The following is an 18,492-nucleotide window of genomic DNA, read 5'->3' on the forward strand; positions in this document are numbered from 1 at the left end:
AATGTGGGCTAGATAAAGACGTGATGTGAACAACGCCTAGAGGGGGTTTTGGTTTTCATTTTGTTTTTATTCTCATACTAGCAGATAACAAATTTGGAGCAATTGAAAGATTCAGAATGCCATGCCTTATGAGAGGAGAAGACTCAGGGGCAGCTCACCCACACATCTTCAGTTTGTGGTCATGTATGATTATATCATCTATGTTGAGCACAGTTGCTGACCCATAAGTGTGTGAAGCTAAGGCTACTTTCCCACCTGCGTTAGGTGCGGATCCGTCTGGTATCTGCACAGACAGATCCGCACCTTTAAATGCAAACGCAGTACGGATCAGTCTGCATAACAAAGTAAAAAAAGTCTAAGTGTAAGTCAAACGGATTCGTCCTGACTTACATTGAAAGTCAATGGGGGACGGATCTGTTTACAATTGCACCAATATTGTGTCAATGTAAACGGATCCGTCCCCATTGACTTACATTGCAAGCAGCGTTTTGGTGTCCGCCTCCTGAGTGGAATGGAGGCGGAACGGAGCCAAACTGATGCATTCTTAACGGATCCTTATCCATTCAGAATGCATTGGGGCTAAACTGATTCGTTCAGGGCCGCTTGTGAGAACCTTGAAACGGATCTCGCAGGCAAACCCTGAAACGGCAGTGTGAAAGTAGCCTTAGGCCTCTTTCACACTTGTGTTGTCCGGATCCGGCGTGTACTCCACTTGCCGGAATTACACGCCGGATCCGGAAAAACGCAAGTGAACTGTTCAGTGTTACTATGGCAGCCAGGACGCTATTAAAGTCCTGGTTGCCATAGTAGTAGTGGGGAGCGGTATACTTACAGTCCGTGCGGCTCCCGGGGCGCTTCAGAATGACGTCAGGGCGCCCCATGCATGACGTGCCATGCGATCACGTGATCCATGCGCTTGGGGCGCCCTGACGTCACTCTTGAGCGCCCGGGAGCCGCACGAACGGTAAGTATACTGCTCCCCCGCTCCCCACTACACTTTACCATGGCTGCCAGGACTTTAGCGTCCCGGCAGCCATGGTAACCATTCAGAAAAAGCTAAAGGCCGGATCCGGATCAATGCGTTTCAATGGGCATTAATTCCGGATCCGGCCTTGCAGCAAGTAAGTGTTCAGGATTTTTGGCTGGAGCAAAAAGTGCAGCATGCTGCGGTATTTTCTCCGGCCAAAAAACGTTCCGGTCCTGAACTGAAGACATCCTGATGCATCCTGAACGGATTTCTCTCCATTCAGAATGCATTAGGATAAAACTGATCAGGATTCTTCCGGCATAGAGCCCCGATGACGGAACTCTATGCCGGAAGAAAAGAACGCAGGTGTGAAAGAGCCCTTACATGCAGCATGGCTATTCTGAAAGTTGTGACAAACCTGAAAGACAACCTATAAAATAAGTGTAAGTACAGTAAATTAAAGACTTTTTTTTATAACCTACCTCCCAATATGACTGATCATGAAAGAAATGCCATTCCTTTGGTGGCCTCAGTAGCTTACATTTAAGCAGGAGACCTGTATCAGGAATAAAGTGGAATATGAACTCGCATCAATTTCTAGAAAACAAGAGTATGAACACGGTAAAGGCTAGAAACTCAGGCAGGTCCTTTTCTTGTGGATAGGTAGTGAGGGACCACATTTGTTCTGAATGTGATGTGATCCAATTACACTGGGCTATTTTAGAAATTTAGGGGCACATTTATTAAGACCGGCGTTTAAAAAAGTTCTGCGCTGGTGGTGGATCTGCCAGAGTTATGAAGAGGTTCCGGCCTCTCCATACCTTCGGCACATCCAGCGCCATTTCTAAATGTAAGATAGCTTCCTAGCCGTCTTAGATTTAGACTATTTTCTACGCCTAAAACAGGCGTAGAATATGGTGAATGAGATGGGCCTGCCGGCCCGTCCACGCTACGCTCATAGTTTTAAAACTAGCGTGAGCAGGGCGAAGTCGCAGATAGCTGCACAACTAACCGTTGTGCCGCCATCTGTGCCTGTAATACGCCTAATTTAGGTGTATTTCAGCTTAGTACGGTAAATGACCCCCTGAATGTATATATTTGTCTTTATTTTGGAATTCCACATTTCAGTTCAGTAACGTTCCTCCAAACTTCCAAAATTACTAAACTATTCATCTAAAGATGGCCATACATAGTGGCGTGCCTGGGGGGGTGCGGTCCGCCCCGGGTGCAGGCTCTCAGGGGGGTGTGAGAAGCAATGAGCGCTTCCATCAATACAGATGGAAGCGCTCATTGCTGGAGAGCTGACGCCCACATACTGTGGCGGGGCACGGGAGCGCATAGTACCCCGATCACCGCCATAGGCTTCAGGCCTAATAGGACTCAGGCCTATGCGGTAGTGAAAACCCGGCACAGGCGTGCGTGATTACATCATTGCGCGCTCCTGTGCCGGGACGCAGCAGCACAGTGAAGTGTGCGCGCCTTCCTCTGCGAGCAAGTGCCTGGACATAGGTGAGTATTTTGTTTTTGTTTTTTTATGTGCCAACTTTGGGGGACACAGAAGGACATGTGGGGGAAACATATTATGGTGGGATACTGTGTGGGGGCAAATTATTATGTGGGGGAAAATTATGGGAAGGATTACTATGTGGGCGCAATAATTATGGGAGGAATTACTATGTGGGGGGCAAATTACTATATGGGGCAATGTGGGGGAAATTACTATGTGGGGGCAGTGTTGGGGAAATTATGTGGGGATTACTATGGGGGCAGTGTGGGGGGCGTTGCTATTGGGGAGGCACTGTAGGGGTAATTCTATTATTTCTGGAGACACTATACAGGGATTATTACCTGGAGCACAATATAGGGTGTGATTATTACTGGGGGCACTCTAGGGGACATTATAACTGCTGTAGACACTATAGGGACATTTGGGGTAATTTATCAAACTGGTGTAAAGTAGAACTGGCTTAGTTGCCCATAGCTGCCAATCAGATTCCACCTTTCATTTTTTACAGCTCTTTTGGAAATCCAGTTCTACTTAACTGCAGTTTCATAAATGACCCTAATTATGTCTATCGGGGTCACTATTTTTTCAGCAGTATAGTACCTGGGGAATTGGGGGGCACAACGGGCACAGTATTGGGGGTGGCAGCAGGATGACACTGTGGGGACACCAGGATGGGGAGGTTGATGGAAAAACTGAGAAATCTAACGTGTCTGTATTACAAACTCTGTAGAGACGAGATACGGCTGAAAGAATTTGTCATGGTGGTCTAACAGAGGAAGAGAAGGTCTACATGACAGATGTCCCTGGATGTAAGAGGTATGTGGTCAAGTATTGGGGGGTGGGGGGTGCAAGAGAAAGGACCCGCCTTGGGTGCCAAACACCCTAGGCAAGCCACTGGCCATACATTAAGGATTTTTGACTGCTATTCTCTCTGCAATTATCATAAGCACATCTCGCTGTGTAATCAGAGATGCGCTGCTGATAATCAACACAAATAAATGAGGGAGGGACGACGGCTGTAAAAATCATTCCGCCCCCATTCACTTTGCACCGTTCTGTGTAAGTGGTCGATGCAAATGAGCGCTGATTGGCATTTTTATGTGGCCCCTTAAAATAAAACAATGTAACAATGCAGCCCTCAGACCAAAAAAGGGTGTGCACCCCTGGTCTAGATGTTTTTTTTACTATTGGCCAGAACATGGTATCAAAGTGAGCTTCAGTTATTATGTATGCATTTATTGTTCTCAGGGTGTATACCGGTACATTGTTTACTTAGATGACTGACTAGAAATTATCTACAGTGAAGATTGTACTAACCTGTAAGAATTCCACCACCTAGGCTTAGCATCAATGTTAGAAGGATACAGCCAACACCAACAAGTGCTTGAAATCTTGATCTGTAGGAAAGATTAGAAGTGTCACCCTAAGCTGGCCATATACAAGATAGCTGTCAACACAATTGTTTGTCCATCGGTTATTTCTCCCTATCCTTCCATACATGCGTGCTTGGTTTGGCCGAGCACACATACTGTATGTAGTGAACGGAAGAGGGGGAAAGTTGGAGGGGAGACTCCTCTGGCTGCAGGTTATCAGCTCCCCCAACATCATCCATCAGGGAAGAGCCGGAGATGCCACCACACACATTAGATGGTTGTCTGAGCCCACCAAAATTGGCATGATACACATCTAATGTGTAAGACCAGCTTAAAGAGGTTTTTTTTTTAGTTTAATTAAATACCTTTCTTTGCCGCTGATGCTGCCATCCTGCCAGTTTTTTTTAAATATCGCTCCTACGCCCCTTTGTGCCCCCCTGCTGTTTTCCCGCCTAGTATGTTAATACTGAGCATCAGTACAGGGAGGAAGAGACGCCAGGCTTTCTCAATGGGCGTCTCCTTCTCCCTGGCTGTGCCGTGATCCAATCACAGCGGAGAGCATCACAGCCAAGGAGAAAAAAAAGCTCACTTTCTCCCTGGGTGAGATTGGATCGCTGCATTGCTATTGTTTAATGTGTTGAAGTAGGAAGATAAAGATCTCTACTACTTATAGAAAATAATATGTATATTTGTTTTGAAGTATAAGTATTATTAATATTAATCTTAGTATACAGATAATTAGATGAGGTTCAGGGTTTACAAGTTTATTTGGCTTTGGGAGAAGACCTCTATGGTACCATTGAAAAGTGTTATTTAAATACAGTGTTGGACCAACAAAAGTTCAAGGACTTTTGTTTGTTTAATTTGATCTATTTGATGCAGGTGTGGAGAGGAAACCACCCCATCAACGGCTTTTTCTGACATGGACTAAGTTCAAAATTATGGATTGAGTTTTTTGAATTTATATCTTCTAGACTGTGTGGAACTGTTACTTCAGAGTGGCCCCTTGCCGGCAATCCTTCCGATTGGTTAGTCTATGTTTTATGGCGGCGGCTCCATTCCTGAGCCGCCGCCATCAGCAGCGAGTGTCAGCTCAATGCTGACACTCTGCTGTAACCCCATAAATGCCGCATCCATGGGGTTAATAGAGGGAGGGGGCTCCCTCTCTCAACCATCGGGGCTGCTGTGCTGTGATGGCAGCGCCCGGTGGTTGCCATGGCAACCGGACGCTTTGCAAAAGCGTCCGCTGTTGCCACCTACAGGGCATCTAATAGTATTATACTTTGCAATGCAAGAGCATTGCAAAGTATAGTACAGCCATCAGCCCCACTGGATCTTCATGATCCAAGAGGGACTTGATAAAAAAAGAAAGTGAAAATAATAAAAGTAAAAAAAAAATAATAAAAAAAAATGTAAATAAAAAAAATTAATTGCCTTTTCCTTTAAAAAAAAATGAAAAAATAAAATGCACATATTAGGTGTCACCGCGTCCCTAACGACCATCTCTATAATATATTACATGATAGACCCCGTCCGATAAACACCATAAAAAATAAAAAATGTGTAAAAAAAGCCATTTTTGTCACCTTATATCACAAAAAGTGCAACACCAAGCGATCAAAAAGGTGTATATCAAACAAAATGGTACCAATATAACCGTCACCTCATCCCCCACAAAATGAGACCCTACATAAGAAAATCGCTCAAAAAATAAAAAAATTATAGTTCTTAGAACATTGAGACACTAAAACATATTTTTTTTATTTCAAATATGCTATTATTGTGTTAGTGAAATCAATTTTAAAAAGTATACATATTAGGTATGACCGCAACCGTAATAACCTGCTCGATAAAAATATCACATGACCTAACCCCTCAGGTGAACACCGTAAAAAAAAAAGAAAAACTGTGCCAAAAAAGCTATTTTTGTCACCTTAAATCACAAAAAGTGCAACAGCAAGCAATCAAGGCTTATGACCCCCAAAATAGTACCAATCAAACCGTCACCTCATCCCGCAAAAAATTAGACCCTATTTAAGACAATCGCCCCCAAAAATGAAAAAACTATGGCTCTCAGAATATGGAGACACTAAAACATCATTGTTTTGGTTTCAGAAATGCTATTATTGTGTAAAACTTAAATAAATAAGAAAAAGTATACATATTAGGTATTGCCACGTCCGTAACGATCTGCTCTATAAAACTATCACATGACCTAACTTCTCAGATGAACGCTGTAAAAATAAATAAATGAAAACTGTTCCAAAACAGCCAATTTTTTGTTCACCTTGCCCCATAAAGTGTAATAATGAATGATCAAAAAATCCTATGTACCCAATATTTGTACCAATAAAAACCTCAACACTTTCTGCAAAAAATGAGCCCCTGCACAAGACGATCGGCAGAAAAATAAAAAACATGGCGTTCAGAAAATGGACACACAAAAATGCTTTATTATGTAAAACTGAAACAAACAAAGAAAATAGACATATTTGATATCATTCCGTCCGGAACAACCTGCTCTATAAAAATAGCACATGATCTACCCTGTCAGATGAAGCTTGTAAAAAAACAAAACGGTGCCAAAACAGCAATTTTTCGGTTACCTTGCCTCACAAAAAACGTAATATAGAGCAATTAAAAATCATATGTACCCCAAAATAGTACCAATAAAACTGGCACCTTATCCCCTAGTTTCTAAAATAGGGTCACTTTTTAGGAGTTTCTACTGTACGGGTGCATCAGGGGGGCTTTAAATGGGACATGGCATCTAAAACCAATCCAGCAAAATCTGCCTTCCAAAAACCGTATGGCGTTCCTTTCCTTCTGCACCCTGCCGTGTGCCCGTACAGCAGTTTACGGTTTACAGTGTTTCTGTAAACCGCGGAATCAGGGTAATAAATATTGAGTTTTGTTTGGCTGTTAACCCTCAATGTGTTAAAGAATTTTTTTTAATAAAATGGAAAATCTGCCAAAAAAGTGAAATTTTGAAATGTCATCTCCATTTTCCTTTAATTCTTGTGAAACACCTAATGGGTTAGCAAAGTTTGTAAAATCAGTTTTGAGTAACTTGAGGGGTGTAGTTTCTACTATGGGGTCATTTATGGGGGTATCAACTATGTAGGCCACACAAAGTGACTTCAGACCTGAACTGGTCCTTAAAAAGTGGGTTTTGGAAATTTTCTTAAAAATTTTAAGAATTGCTTCTAAACTTCTAAGCCTTCTAACGTCCTAAAAAAATAAAATGACATTTCCAAAATGATGCCAACATAAAGTAGACATATGGGGAATGTTAAGTAATAAATATTTTATTAGGTATCACTTTCTGTTTTAGAAGCAGAGAAATTGAAATTTGGAAAATTTAGAATTTTTCTAAAGTTTGGGTAAATTTTGTATTTTTTTATAAATAAAGGTGAAATATATTGACTCAAATATATGACTATCATGAAGTACAATGTGTCACAAGAGATCTGGCTTGGATAAGTAAAAGTGTTCCAAAGTTATTACCACATAAAGTGACGCATGTCAGATTTGTAAATTTTGACCTGGACACTAGGGCATCAATGACCCTTGGTCATGAAAGGGTTAAGCAGTACCTTCTGGTTAAGACCAAGGTAAGCCCTGAGGCTATTGTTTTAGAAAGTGAAACTTAGGCCTCATGCACACAACAGTTTTTTTTCACGGTCCGCAAAAACGGGGTCCGTAGGTCCGTGATCTGTGACCGTTTTTTCGTCCGTGGGTCTTCCTTGATTTTTGGAGGATCCACGGACATGAAAAAAAAGTCGTTTTGGTGTCCGCCTGGCCGTGCGGAGCCAAACGGATCCTTCCTGAATTACAATGCAAGTCAATGGGGACGGATCCGTTTGACGTTGACACAATATGGTGCCATTTCAAACGGATCCGTCCCCATTGACTTTCAATGTAAAGTCTGGAGTTCTTTTATGGGCCACCAACGATTTATAACAATAGAGGGAGGAAGGGGGGCCCGATGGGGGGCGCACACTGTGCCACCAACGATTTATAACAATAGAGGGAGGAAGGGGGGCCCGATGGGGGGCGCACACTGTGCCACCAACGATTTATTACACTAGAGGGAGGAAGGGGGGCCCGATGGGGGGCCACACTGTGCCACCAACGATTTATTACACTAGAGGGAGGACGGGGGACCCGATGGGGGGCACACACTGTGCCACCAACGATATTCAAACTGGGGAGGGGGGGGGGGGGTCTGCCCCCTGCCGCCTGGCAGCCCTGATCTCTTACAGGGGAATATGATAGTACAATTACCCCCTTCAGGTGCCGCACCTGAAGGGGTTAATTGTGCTATCATATCCCCCTGTAAGAGATCGGGTGCTGCCAGGCAGCAGGGGGCAGTCTTGTACAAAGTTTGTAGTGTAGTCTAACTAGAAGCGTCCCCATCACCATGGGAACGCCTCTGTGTTAGAATATACTGTCGGATATGAGTTTTCACGAAGTGAAAACTTAGATCTGAAAAAGCTTTTATGCAGACGGATCTTCGGATCCGTCTGTATGAAAGCAACCTACGTCCACGGATCACGGACACGGATGCCAATCTTGTGTGCATTCGTGTTCTTTCACAGACCCATTGACTTGAATGGGTCCGTGAACCGTTGTCCGTCCAAAAAATAGGACAGGTCATATTTTTTTGACGGACAGGATACACGGATCACGGCCTCGGCTGCAAAACGGTGCATTTTCCGATTTTTCCACGGACCCATTGAAAGTCAATGGGTCCGCGAAAAAAACTGAAAACGGCACAACTGGCCACGGATGCACACAACGGTCGTGTGCATGAGGCCTTAGGCTGAGTTCACACTTCATTTATTTGATCAGTTATTTCGATCAGTTATTGTGAGCCAAAACCAGTAGTGAAGCCAGATCAGATGTAATGGAAAGATCTGCACATATTCTGTGTTTTTGACCTGCACCTAGTTTTGGTTCACAATAACTGAAGGAAATAACTGACCAAATAACTGAAGTCTGAACTCAGCCTGAACATGGCATAACTACTATTGGGCTCATATATTTCATTTTGGCGGTCCTATGTCTAACAATCAAGTTGTAGTAGTCTGCAGCAGAAACCCATTATTTGAATTACCTTAAAGGGGTTCTCCGGGTTCAGAGCTGAACCCGGACATATCCCCATTTTCACCCAGGCAGCCCCCCTGACTTGAGCATCGCAGCAGTTCATGCTCCGATGCTCTCCTTTACCCTTCGCTAAATCGTGCAGGGCAAAGGCATTTTTAGGAATTATAGTGATGAACCGGGCTCTCCATAGGGCTGCCAGGAAGCCCGGTGACGTCGACTGCACTGATGGGCGGGCTTTAGCGCTGCCTTAGCCAGTAAAACGGCTAGGGCAGTACTAAAGCCCACCTATCAGAGCCGGTGATGTCACTGAACACACTGCCGGGCGGAAGCTTCCGCCCGGCAGTGTGTTACGATAAACAAAAGAGCCGGTGCTCTGCTCGATGTAGCGCAGAGCAAGGGAGCGCATCGGAGCATGAGATGCTCTGATGCTAGCCTCAGGGGGGCTGCCTGGGTGAAAATAAGGGAAAATAAGAGTTGAACCCGGACCATCCCCTTTAAGCTATTAGCTGCTCCCTCTCCAAGCATTTTTGCCCCTGAGATACTTACATTGATATGTCAATGTCTGCCGTTAGGATTATGACTGTATAGGCTATACCTCCAAGAAGTCCCGGCATTCCAAAAGTATAGTGAATTCCACATGTATCGTGTACCAATGTGATTAAATTCATAGTGTTCTGAAAAAAAAAAAAAAAAACATTATTTACATATTATCATTATTCATTATTTCAGTATTGACCTTTTTTTAGATATTTATTTTCATGCTATATATTTTGTATTGCTGTTTATTTTTGCAGCAAAAAACCTGTTTAAGAAAGATTCTAATGACATATAAAAGGATATGGTCTCACTAAGAGGAAAAATAGGCATTCATTTGCAAGCAAGTTCAGTCCTTTTTGTCTGCGATTGCGTTCAGTTGTTCAGTTTTTTCCGCGCGGGTGTAATGTTTTTTAATGTGTTTTTCACGCGCGTGATAAAAAAAACTGAAGGTTTACAAACAACATCTCTTAGCAACCACCAGTGAAAAATGCATTGCATCCGCACTTTCTTGCGGATGCAATGTGTTTTTCACTGAAGCCCCATTAACTTCTATGGGGCCAGGGCTGCGTGAAAAACACAGAATATAGAACATGCTGCGTTTTTCACACAATGCAGAACTGATGCGTAAAAAACCGCTCATGTACACAGACCCATTGAAATAAATAGGTCACGATTAAGTGCGGGTGCTATGCGTTTACGTCACGCAAAATTCGCTTGTGTGAAAGGGTCCTTAGGGTTCTTATACATCTTATCGATTTCAGATTAATCTGTCAGATTACAGGAAATACTATTTGTATAAACACTAATGCTGGATAATCTGCCAATGTAAAGGGTGCCGGCAATCATCCGATGAACGAGCAAAAGCTTGTTCATTAGGTGATCGTGTCATTTGGGTGGCACACAAAAAACATTGTTCCTCTACAGAAAATTGTGGTGTATAAACAGGGATCCGCTGCCCTAGAAGAACGATTTTCTATGGGGAGAATTGATCGCTGTATTGATCGCTTATCACTATACAGCGGAGGTGATTGATACATGTAAATGCTGCATTCATCTCCGCTGATGATCTGACAGTGATCAGGAGAGTCTGCTTCGTTACCGATAATCTGGCAGATCATCTATACGTTTAAGGACCCTTAGACTAATTGGTCTATTCTGTAAAGATTCAGCTAGTCAATAAGATAGTGACTGACAGGGATATCCTCATAATACTCTTCCTATACGTCCTTGATATCTGGATATAAAGTAAAATGTACAAACCACCATATTCTGATTTTGGAAGATGCATAGTGGGAGCTCTTATTCCTAGTAGTTTCTAGATGTGTTTTGTGACGAGACCAATCTCGCCACATTGCATTGGAGAAGCCTGGTTGCCCGCCTGCTTCCTTTAGACTATGGCCCCATGTTGAAACGCGTAGAGAAAGACCTGGCTCACCTAGCAACCCTGGAGTGGGAACTGGAGCAGGACTACCGAGATCTCTTTCACTCCATTGGGAAGGCTCAGCAGGACAGCAAGATGACAGACCCGGATCTAGACCCATTCAGCTGGGCAGATATTGTGGAGTGTTACTGGGAAGAACCCCAGGTGGCCGGTGGAGATGGGACCGAGGTCTCTCCACCAGTCCTGCAGAGAATTTGGAGCCCAGTCTCCATTCCCCAGCGGCAGGCTGATTACAGGGGGCAGAGCGGGTCAGTCCTGTCCCCCAGCGGCAGAGTGTCCTACAGGGAATAGAGAGACCAGTCTCCTTCCCCCAGCAACAGGACACTGTATTGGGAGTGGAGACATTCGGTCTCCCTCCCCAGAGGCTGTAAATAAGTGTGATTTCAAGGGAATTGGGAGCCCAGTCTCCAATCCCCAGCGGCAATGTGATTTACAGGGAATTGGGAGCCCAGTCTCCATCCCCCAGCGGCAGTTTAACGCACCAGGGGAAGACAGTAAGCCCCACAACAGTGCAGATGGGACCGCGGTCTCTGCACTCACAGCACAGGGGGTAGGTACAGTCGGTCCTCTCCCCCAGCAACAGGGCTGTTTAGCCAAAGGGGAGACAGTCGGTCTCCCCCCACAGCAGCATGGTGGTCTAGCTAAAGGTGAGACAGTCGGTCTCGCCCTACAACAGCAGAGCTGTGTATCTAAAGGGGAGACAGTCGGTATCCCCCTCCAACAACCAGGCTCCAACCAGGCTTCTTCCATGGTAGCGTTGGCACCAGGGCAAAGTACCGCTGGTCTCTGCCTACTCAGCAACCCACCAAGGCAGTCTAACAGTCCCCCACACAGCCGTAGTGAGGCACATGGACATGGACAAGTTTCTCCCTTGCTCAGGTGTAGTAACCCTTTATTGTGGGTGGGCTGTACTGCTGTTTCTGTTTTGTGGGTGGGCTGCTGGACTAACAAGGGCACTGACTGGCAGGAAGTCAGATACCCTGTTAGTCTGTTTGGAAAAGGGGAGAGATGTGACGAGACTAATCTCGCCACATTGCATTGGAGAAGCCTGGTTGCCCGCCTGCTTCTTTTAGACTATGGCCCCATGTTGAAACGCGTGATTTTCCCCTGCAAAGACTGCAATTAAACTGTATTTGTGTAGTCTGAGTGCCATTCACCTAATAATTGAATGCACTCAGACCTGAGCTATCTGGGGATATGTTAAATGTCTATGTTTTATGCAATAGCTGCCCAGTTAAATATCCTTATGTATTTTATTGTCTTTTGCTACCATGTGGCTAATGGAGTTTTGCCGCTGCCCTTGGAGATAAATTGGATTACTTCCCAATTGTCTCCAGGACAGAAGACATTGTGTAAAACTGTGTATTCTCCTGCCTGTGATAATTACATTAACCCATTGTGTAAGGTAATTGTATCACAGGCAGAGGGGAGGATTTTGTGTGGGAATGTCTGAGTGTATTGTGTGGGGTTACTGGTTGTTTTACAAAACCCTGTGGGTGGTACTAATGTGTAAGGTTACTTTCACACTTGCGTTTGATCGGATCCGTTCTGAACGGATCCGATCATATTAATGCAGACGGAGGCTCCGTTCAGTACGGATCCGTCTGCATTAATAACTTAGAAAAATTTAGAAAAATTTCAATGTAAAGTCAATGGGGGACGGATCCGCTTGAAGATTGAGCCATATGGTGTCATCTTCAAGCGGATCCGTTCCCATTGACTTACATTGTAAGTCTGGACAGATCCGCACGCCTCCGCACGGCCAGACGGACAGCTGAACGCTGCAAGCAGCGTTCAGCTGTCCGCCTGGCCGTGCGGAGGCGAGCGGAGCGGAGGCTGAACGCCGCCAGACTGATGCAGTCTGAGCGGATCCGCATCCATTCAGACTGCATCAGGGCTGGACGGAAACGTTGTGCTCCGCTCGTGAGCTCCTTCAAACGGAGCTCACGAGCGGACAGCAGAACGCTAGTGTGAAAGTAGCCTAAGAATGTGTATATAAGAACAATAAACACACAGCTCTGGCTGTCCACTGCTTTATCCTCAACACAGAGCTTGGTCTCATTCTTGGGGGGAGATTGTATGCTGTTCCAGTTCGATTGCTAGGAGTGTAAACCTTTCATATGTTTTTTCCTATTCGGGTGTATGCAGCATTCATATGGTTTCCAGTTCGGGAGATTAGTGTCTTTAGTAGCTGCCTTTGCATCTGGAAAGGGAATATCTCTTAAACGGCTTTTACCCCCTTTTATGCCTGGGGTGCCGTTACATGTTTGTTTGTAATGTTTGTAATATGCAAAATCGTCGCACTTTATTTTATAGCTCCCCAATATGACTGGTTTCATCCTGTGGACTACTAATATCATAACATAAAAAGGACCCAGCAAAGCCAGTTATTTTATATATAGCCCGTAAAATGGTTCATGGCCACAAACTGAATGCAGACACAGCGTCATAGTTCTAACTGTGGGGGAAGGATGAAGGTGAAAATTACAACTGCATAGCAAGGTGAATTTTCAACTTTAGGGGAGGTATCCTTAACAGGAACCTTACCTGTAGGTATGTAAAGCCAGTTGTGGAGACTATTCCAGCTATTAATCCTAGGGCCATGGAAATCCATGGATACTGAACCATATGAGCTATAAATCCAGCTGAAACCCCACCTGCCAGTATTGCATTTCGGACATTGGCCTAAGAAAAAAAAAAAAACAATCACTGATCATTCTGGGAGTATACATTTTGAAGAAACTTTAAACATCAGAGCTTATAACAATCTACAAATGGTCATGCGAAGTGAGGTCAAGCATGCGAATTCCAATAGACACGGACAAATTCTAATGTGTACAGGGAATTTGGGAAGAGAGGGAATGCTGACTGTGCTCCAACAGCAGATGAAAATTGAAATATGAATCATACCTGTTAGATTTCAAACTCATCTCCAATGGGAGATAATTGGCTGTCAGAGGCATCTGTCAGTAGCTTATTTATTACCCTCTCCTGAAATAAACATATATGCTCAAATCTGACCAACTTTGCTCGCTGGGACCCTCTGTGGGCAATCTTTGAGGAATACGAACCCAGATAAATATCACTGTACCCCAGGTTCCACAATTTCCTCCTTGTCTATATTACAGTCCTGGCTGTATACTTCTCTTCCAACTCTCTTTCTTTTATTAGACCTGGGGAGTACTATTTCTCCTTATAGATTGTGTCTTGTTGAAGTAAGGAGTACTATAGGCAATGCAATGCTTCTCTCAGAAAAAGGTATGCCAATTAAACATAGAAACATAGAATGTGTCGGCAGATAAGAACCATTTGGCACTTCTAGTCTGCCCAATATACTGAATACTATGAATAGCCCCTGGCCCTATCTTATATGAAGGATGGCCTTATGCCTATCCCATGCATGCTTGAACTCCTTCACTGTATTTGCAGCTACCACTTCTGCAGGAAGGCTATTCCATGCATTCACTACTCTCTCAGTAAAGTAATACTTCCTGATATTACTTTTAAATTAGCTCTCTTTCCAAAAGAGAAAACAAAGCTGTACCTCTATCTCCACCTATTTGAAGAACATTGACTTAAAGGATAGCTGCCTTACTAAAGGTGGTGTCAGAGGCACAGATTTTTTTCCCTCTTTTTTGCTAAATGCTAATTTGCATATTTTTTCTTCGATAAATGTTCTTTTATATTTAAAATGAACACCTCACTACACAAAGAGACATGAGTATAACATTCTTCAATACCTGGGAGAGGTTTATAAACACTCAAGGGAGATACCCCTATGTGTAGTAACATAACAGGTCTTAAATTCAAGTGGTAGCAAGGGTCTTCTGCAACCTGCATGATGCACTTATTCGTTAGGCCTATTCATATTGGTTCTCATCTTTTGATCACTTCATTGATGATAAGCAAATTCGTTTTTCTATGACTTTTGTTACTAGAAATTACTAATATGTGTTATCTTTTCTCATGCTTTCTTCTGTGTGAGAAACACAAAAACATAAAAAAAAATATGTATGCACGCTCGACCGAGTCCATCATGAATGTTTATGATTGAGTTTGGAGTAATAGCTGTGTCACGGCTGTGTCATGGTCTGGTGTAGTGGACCATGACACTTTTGCCGTCCATGCTTGTTGCTGGTGGCCACATGTTGTTTTGCATGTTTTGACACTTTCCCTTTAAGTTGTGTGTCCCTTCCCATCCTGGTGTGTTCAGGGTTAAGATGTGTGCTTGGTGGAGCTAGGTGTGGCCTCTGGCTCTTCTTATACAGTGTTGTGAGCCTGAAGGTCAGTTGGTTGTTTGCCTGTATATGTGTAGGAGCTCTGCTCCTTTCTGGATGTGTCATCTTACCTGTGTGAGGGCATCCTAGTTGGACATCGTTTGTCTCCCTTATTACTCCTTTTGGCCAGGTTGATCCCCTTTTTACCCTTTGACACTGCACAGTGGGGGGTTTCCCCCGCTCCCTACCGTGACAGTATGTCCAACTAAGCCTCTCCGCTTGGTGCCTTCGAAAGAGGGCTCAGCATGTGTCGCCTGCCATTTTCTGGTGCACATGCTTATCCTCCGGAGGGAGGGTGAAAGGTGTGTTACTGTTAACGGCGCGGTTCTGGGTAACAGGTGTTGCCATTGTTGTTGAACCGTTGCTTGTGTTGGTGTGTCCCCTCGTTCCGTTCTCAATTGTTCCTTGCTCTTGGGCTGGTTGCATTCCTTTGGTGTACTGGCTGTGTGCTGGTTGGGAATGCTTGCTGATAGCCGCCCAGAGTGTGCACTGTGTCTGAGATGGATGCAGTGTTCAGTATGGTTTCGCCTTACTGCTTGTTGGCTGGCTGCCAGGGGCCTAGTTGGTGGTCCTGGCATGCTGGCGGCAGTTTTGAGGGATGTGCTGACACAGAATCTGCACTTTTTTTTATTATTCCCCGTTATTTTTTGGTGAGGGTTTTGAGTGGAGGGAGTGTCACGGCTGTGTCACGGTCTGGTGTAGTGGACCATGACACTTTTGCCATGCATGCTTGTTGCTGGTGGCAACATGTTGTTTTGCATGTTTTGACACTTCCCCTTTAAGTTGTGTGTCCCTTCCCATCCATGTTGTTTTGCATGTTTTGACACTTTCCCTTTAAGTTGTGTGTCCCTTCCCATCCTGGTGTGTTTAGGGTTAGGGCTCCTTCACACTTGCGGCAGGACGGATCCGGCAGGCTGGTCTCCCTGACGGATCCGTCCTTCCGCTGTTTCGCCAAGTCGCCGGACCGCCGCTCCGTCCCTATTACTATAATGCGGACGGGGGCTGAGCTCCGGCGCAGCACGGCGGTGCACGGTGAAAGCCGCCGGACTAAAAAGTCGGACATGCAGGACCTTTTAGTCCGGCGGCTTTCGCCGTGCACCACCGTGCTGCGCCGGAGCTCAGCCCCCGTCCCCATTATAGTCAATGGGGATGGAGCGGCGGTCCGGCGAAACAGTGGAAGGACGGATCCGACAGGGAGACCAGCCTGCCGGATCCGTCCTGCCGCAAGTGTGAAGGAGCCCTTAAGATGTGTGCTTGGTTGAGCTGGGTGTGGCCTCTGGCTCTTCTTATACAGTGTTGTGAGCCGGAAGGTCAGTTGGTTGTTTGCCTGTATATATGTAGGAGCTCTGCTCCTTTCTAGATGTGTCATCTTACCTGTGTGAGGGCATCCTAGTTGGACATCGTTTGTCTCCCTTTGTCTCCTTTCCCCTCCCCACCTGTTATGTTGTTTGGTGTGGTTTATGTTGGGGTTTAGTTGTTTATGTCATGTCTGGTGTTCCATGTCAGGTCGGTTTGGTGTTGTGATCTGCATGGATGATTGATATTTTCCCCTGTCTGTTGTTACCTCCGAAAGGGGGTCCTATTGGTTTCCCAGAGGGGTGAACCTAAAAGATATTAGCAGCCTTGCCTGGAGCCACCTTGCATCGGTGTCCACATGGGGGTCCAGGTTGTTTTGGTGGTGTTTTTCCATCTTTGCTGCGGTAGGTAAGTGTTTGATGTTCTGGTGTGCTGTTGTTTCTCCAGTTGCTGCTGATTCTATCTTTTCCCTTCTGTTACTAGGCCGCTGGAGACTCCACTTTGTCTGTTTCCTTGAGGAACCGGTTGTCTCCTATCCCTGACGTCTATGCAAGGGACCATTAGGGTCAGTAGGATCCAGGTTCAAGTGTGAGAGCCCTCCCACCTTTAGGGGGCGCTCATACGGTCAGGAGATCAGGGTCAGGATTAGGGCGGCTGTAGGAGGTGACCTGCTCCCTATCCCTTTTTTTCGGGCTTAGTAACAGCTCTAATTATACGGTGGGGAGTTATTTCATGTGTATGATCACCTTTACCACCTTGGTAATATCTGTCATACATGTCTGGCAGACGCTGTGTGTTTAAATATGGCACCAGCTCAGTAACTGAGCCATTGCCCTAGCCGGGAGGTGACAGCTATGTTATACAGTAGAGGTGACTGTACATGCTGTGCATGTAAACACAACTTTCACCACCACTGATGAGCAGACAGTTATCGAGAAGAACAGTTCATTCCCAGTAACTGCCTGCTCAGTTGTCCCATGTAAAGGAGCCTTTACTACTGTTCTCATCCCATTTGTATTAAAAGTCTGATGTCAGCAGTGTCAACATCCAAACTTTTCTAATGACCATTATCATTGCTGTAACAGGCCTCGGTTTCTAAGGGTGCCAAAGGCCACTCTATAATATAAGGGGACAGAATTATTATAAATAGCATTAGTTTGAGGGTCTGAGTTTGACAACATTATACTGGAGCATAGCAATGTAATATGCATAGTAATAACTATTACCATTTTAAATTTCCCCTCCTGGTGCAGTAGTGCAGATACAGAAAACACTGTGACAGTGCTAGTGGCCAGAGCGAAAAATGTATTGTAGACAGCGTTTCTTAACTGGTGGGGATCAGTCAATGTTATAGAGTTAAATGAAGGCCAGAACATCCACAGGAATAGAGTTCCTGGAAAAGAAAGAAAATAATTTGTCACAAAGCAATGTAACAATGAATCTAATCAAAATTGTATATCTTCTTTGAGCAATGCATCTCTGTGTGGATGAATGAATCTCAGTATGTGATCACCGCATTCATTCTGTGCACCAGCTATGGCTACTGAATGGGATGTTAATGGAGAAACAGGTAATCCAGTAGAAAAGATAAAAGAAAATCAAAATTAAAAAAGATTGCCTTAAGGTTCCAGAAAGAGTACAAGAGCAGGCTTTGACCACTCTTGATATCAGTTACTGTTCACTACACAACATGTTATTATTTTGGTATTTTTAGCTGTTTTTGTAGCTATTCAATAAAGCGAACAGAGAGAGGGTAATGCATGTGCATGGCCACCTCTTCATTCATTCTCTCCCTGGATGCATTGACCAATAACCTGGTGGGTCTGGCCCATTTGTGCTTCATAAAGATTTCAGAGAGAAATTAGATCAATATCTATCAGACGTTTACGGTAAGTCACTGTGGACATATCATTATTGTTCAAGTTGGATATATCCCTTTAAAGTGTACCCCCACTTATACATGTTTTCAGTTTATGGGGATCCTG

At 44.5% G+C, this 18,492-nt stretch overlaps 1 protein-coding gene across 1 annotated transcript in view; it reads right to left on the reverse strand.

The window, feature by feature from the left end:
• Positions 1-18,492, reverse strand: part of LOC122932481 (RH-like protein) — a 55,029-nt gene that overhangs the window by 3,289 nt on the left and 33,248 nt on the right. The window contains exons 5-9 of the mRNA XM_044286914.1: positions 17,734-17,900; positions 13,482-13,619; positions 9,503-9,630; positions 3,792-3,871; positions 1,450-1,523 (exon numbers count right to left, since the gene is read on the reverse strand). Of these exons, the coding sequence (XP_044142849.1) occupies positions 1,450-1,523; positions 3,792-3,871; positions 9,503-9,630; positions 13,482-13,619; positions 17,734-17,900 (587 nt within the window). The remainder of the gene's footprint in view (positions 1-1,449; positions 1,524-3,791; positions 3,872-9,502; positions 9,631-13,481; positions 13,620-17,733; positions 17,901-18,492) is intronic.

This window comes from Bufo gargarizans, chromosome 3 (assembly GCF_014858855.1).
Source record: "Bufo gargarizans isolate SCDJY-AF-19 chromosome 3, ASM1485885v1, whole genome shotgun sequence".
NCBI classification, from domain to species: Eukaryota; Metazoa; Chordata; class Amphibia; order Anura; family Bufonidae; genus Bufo; species Bufo gargarizans.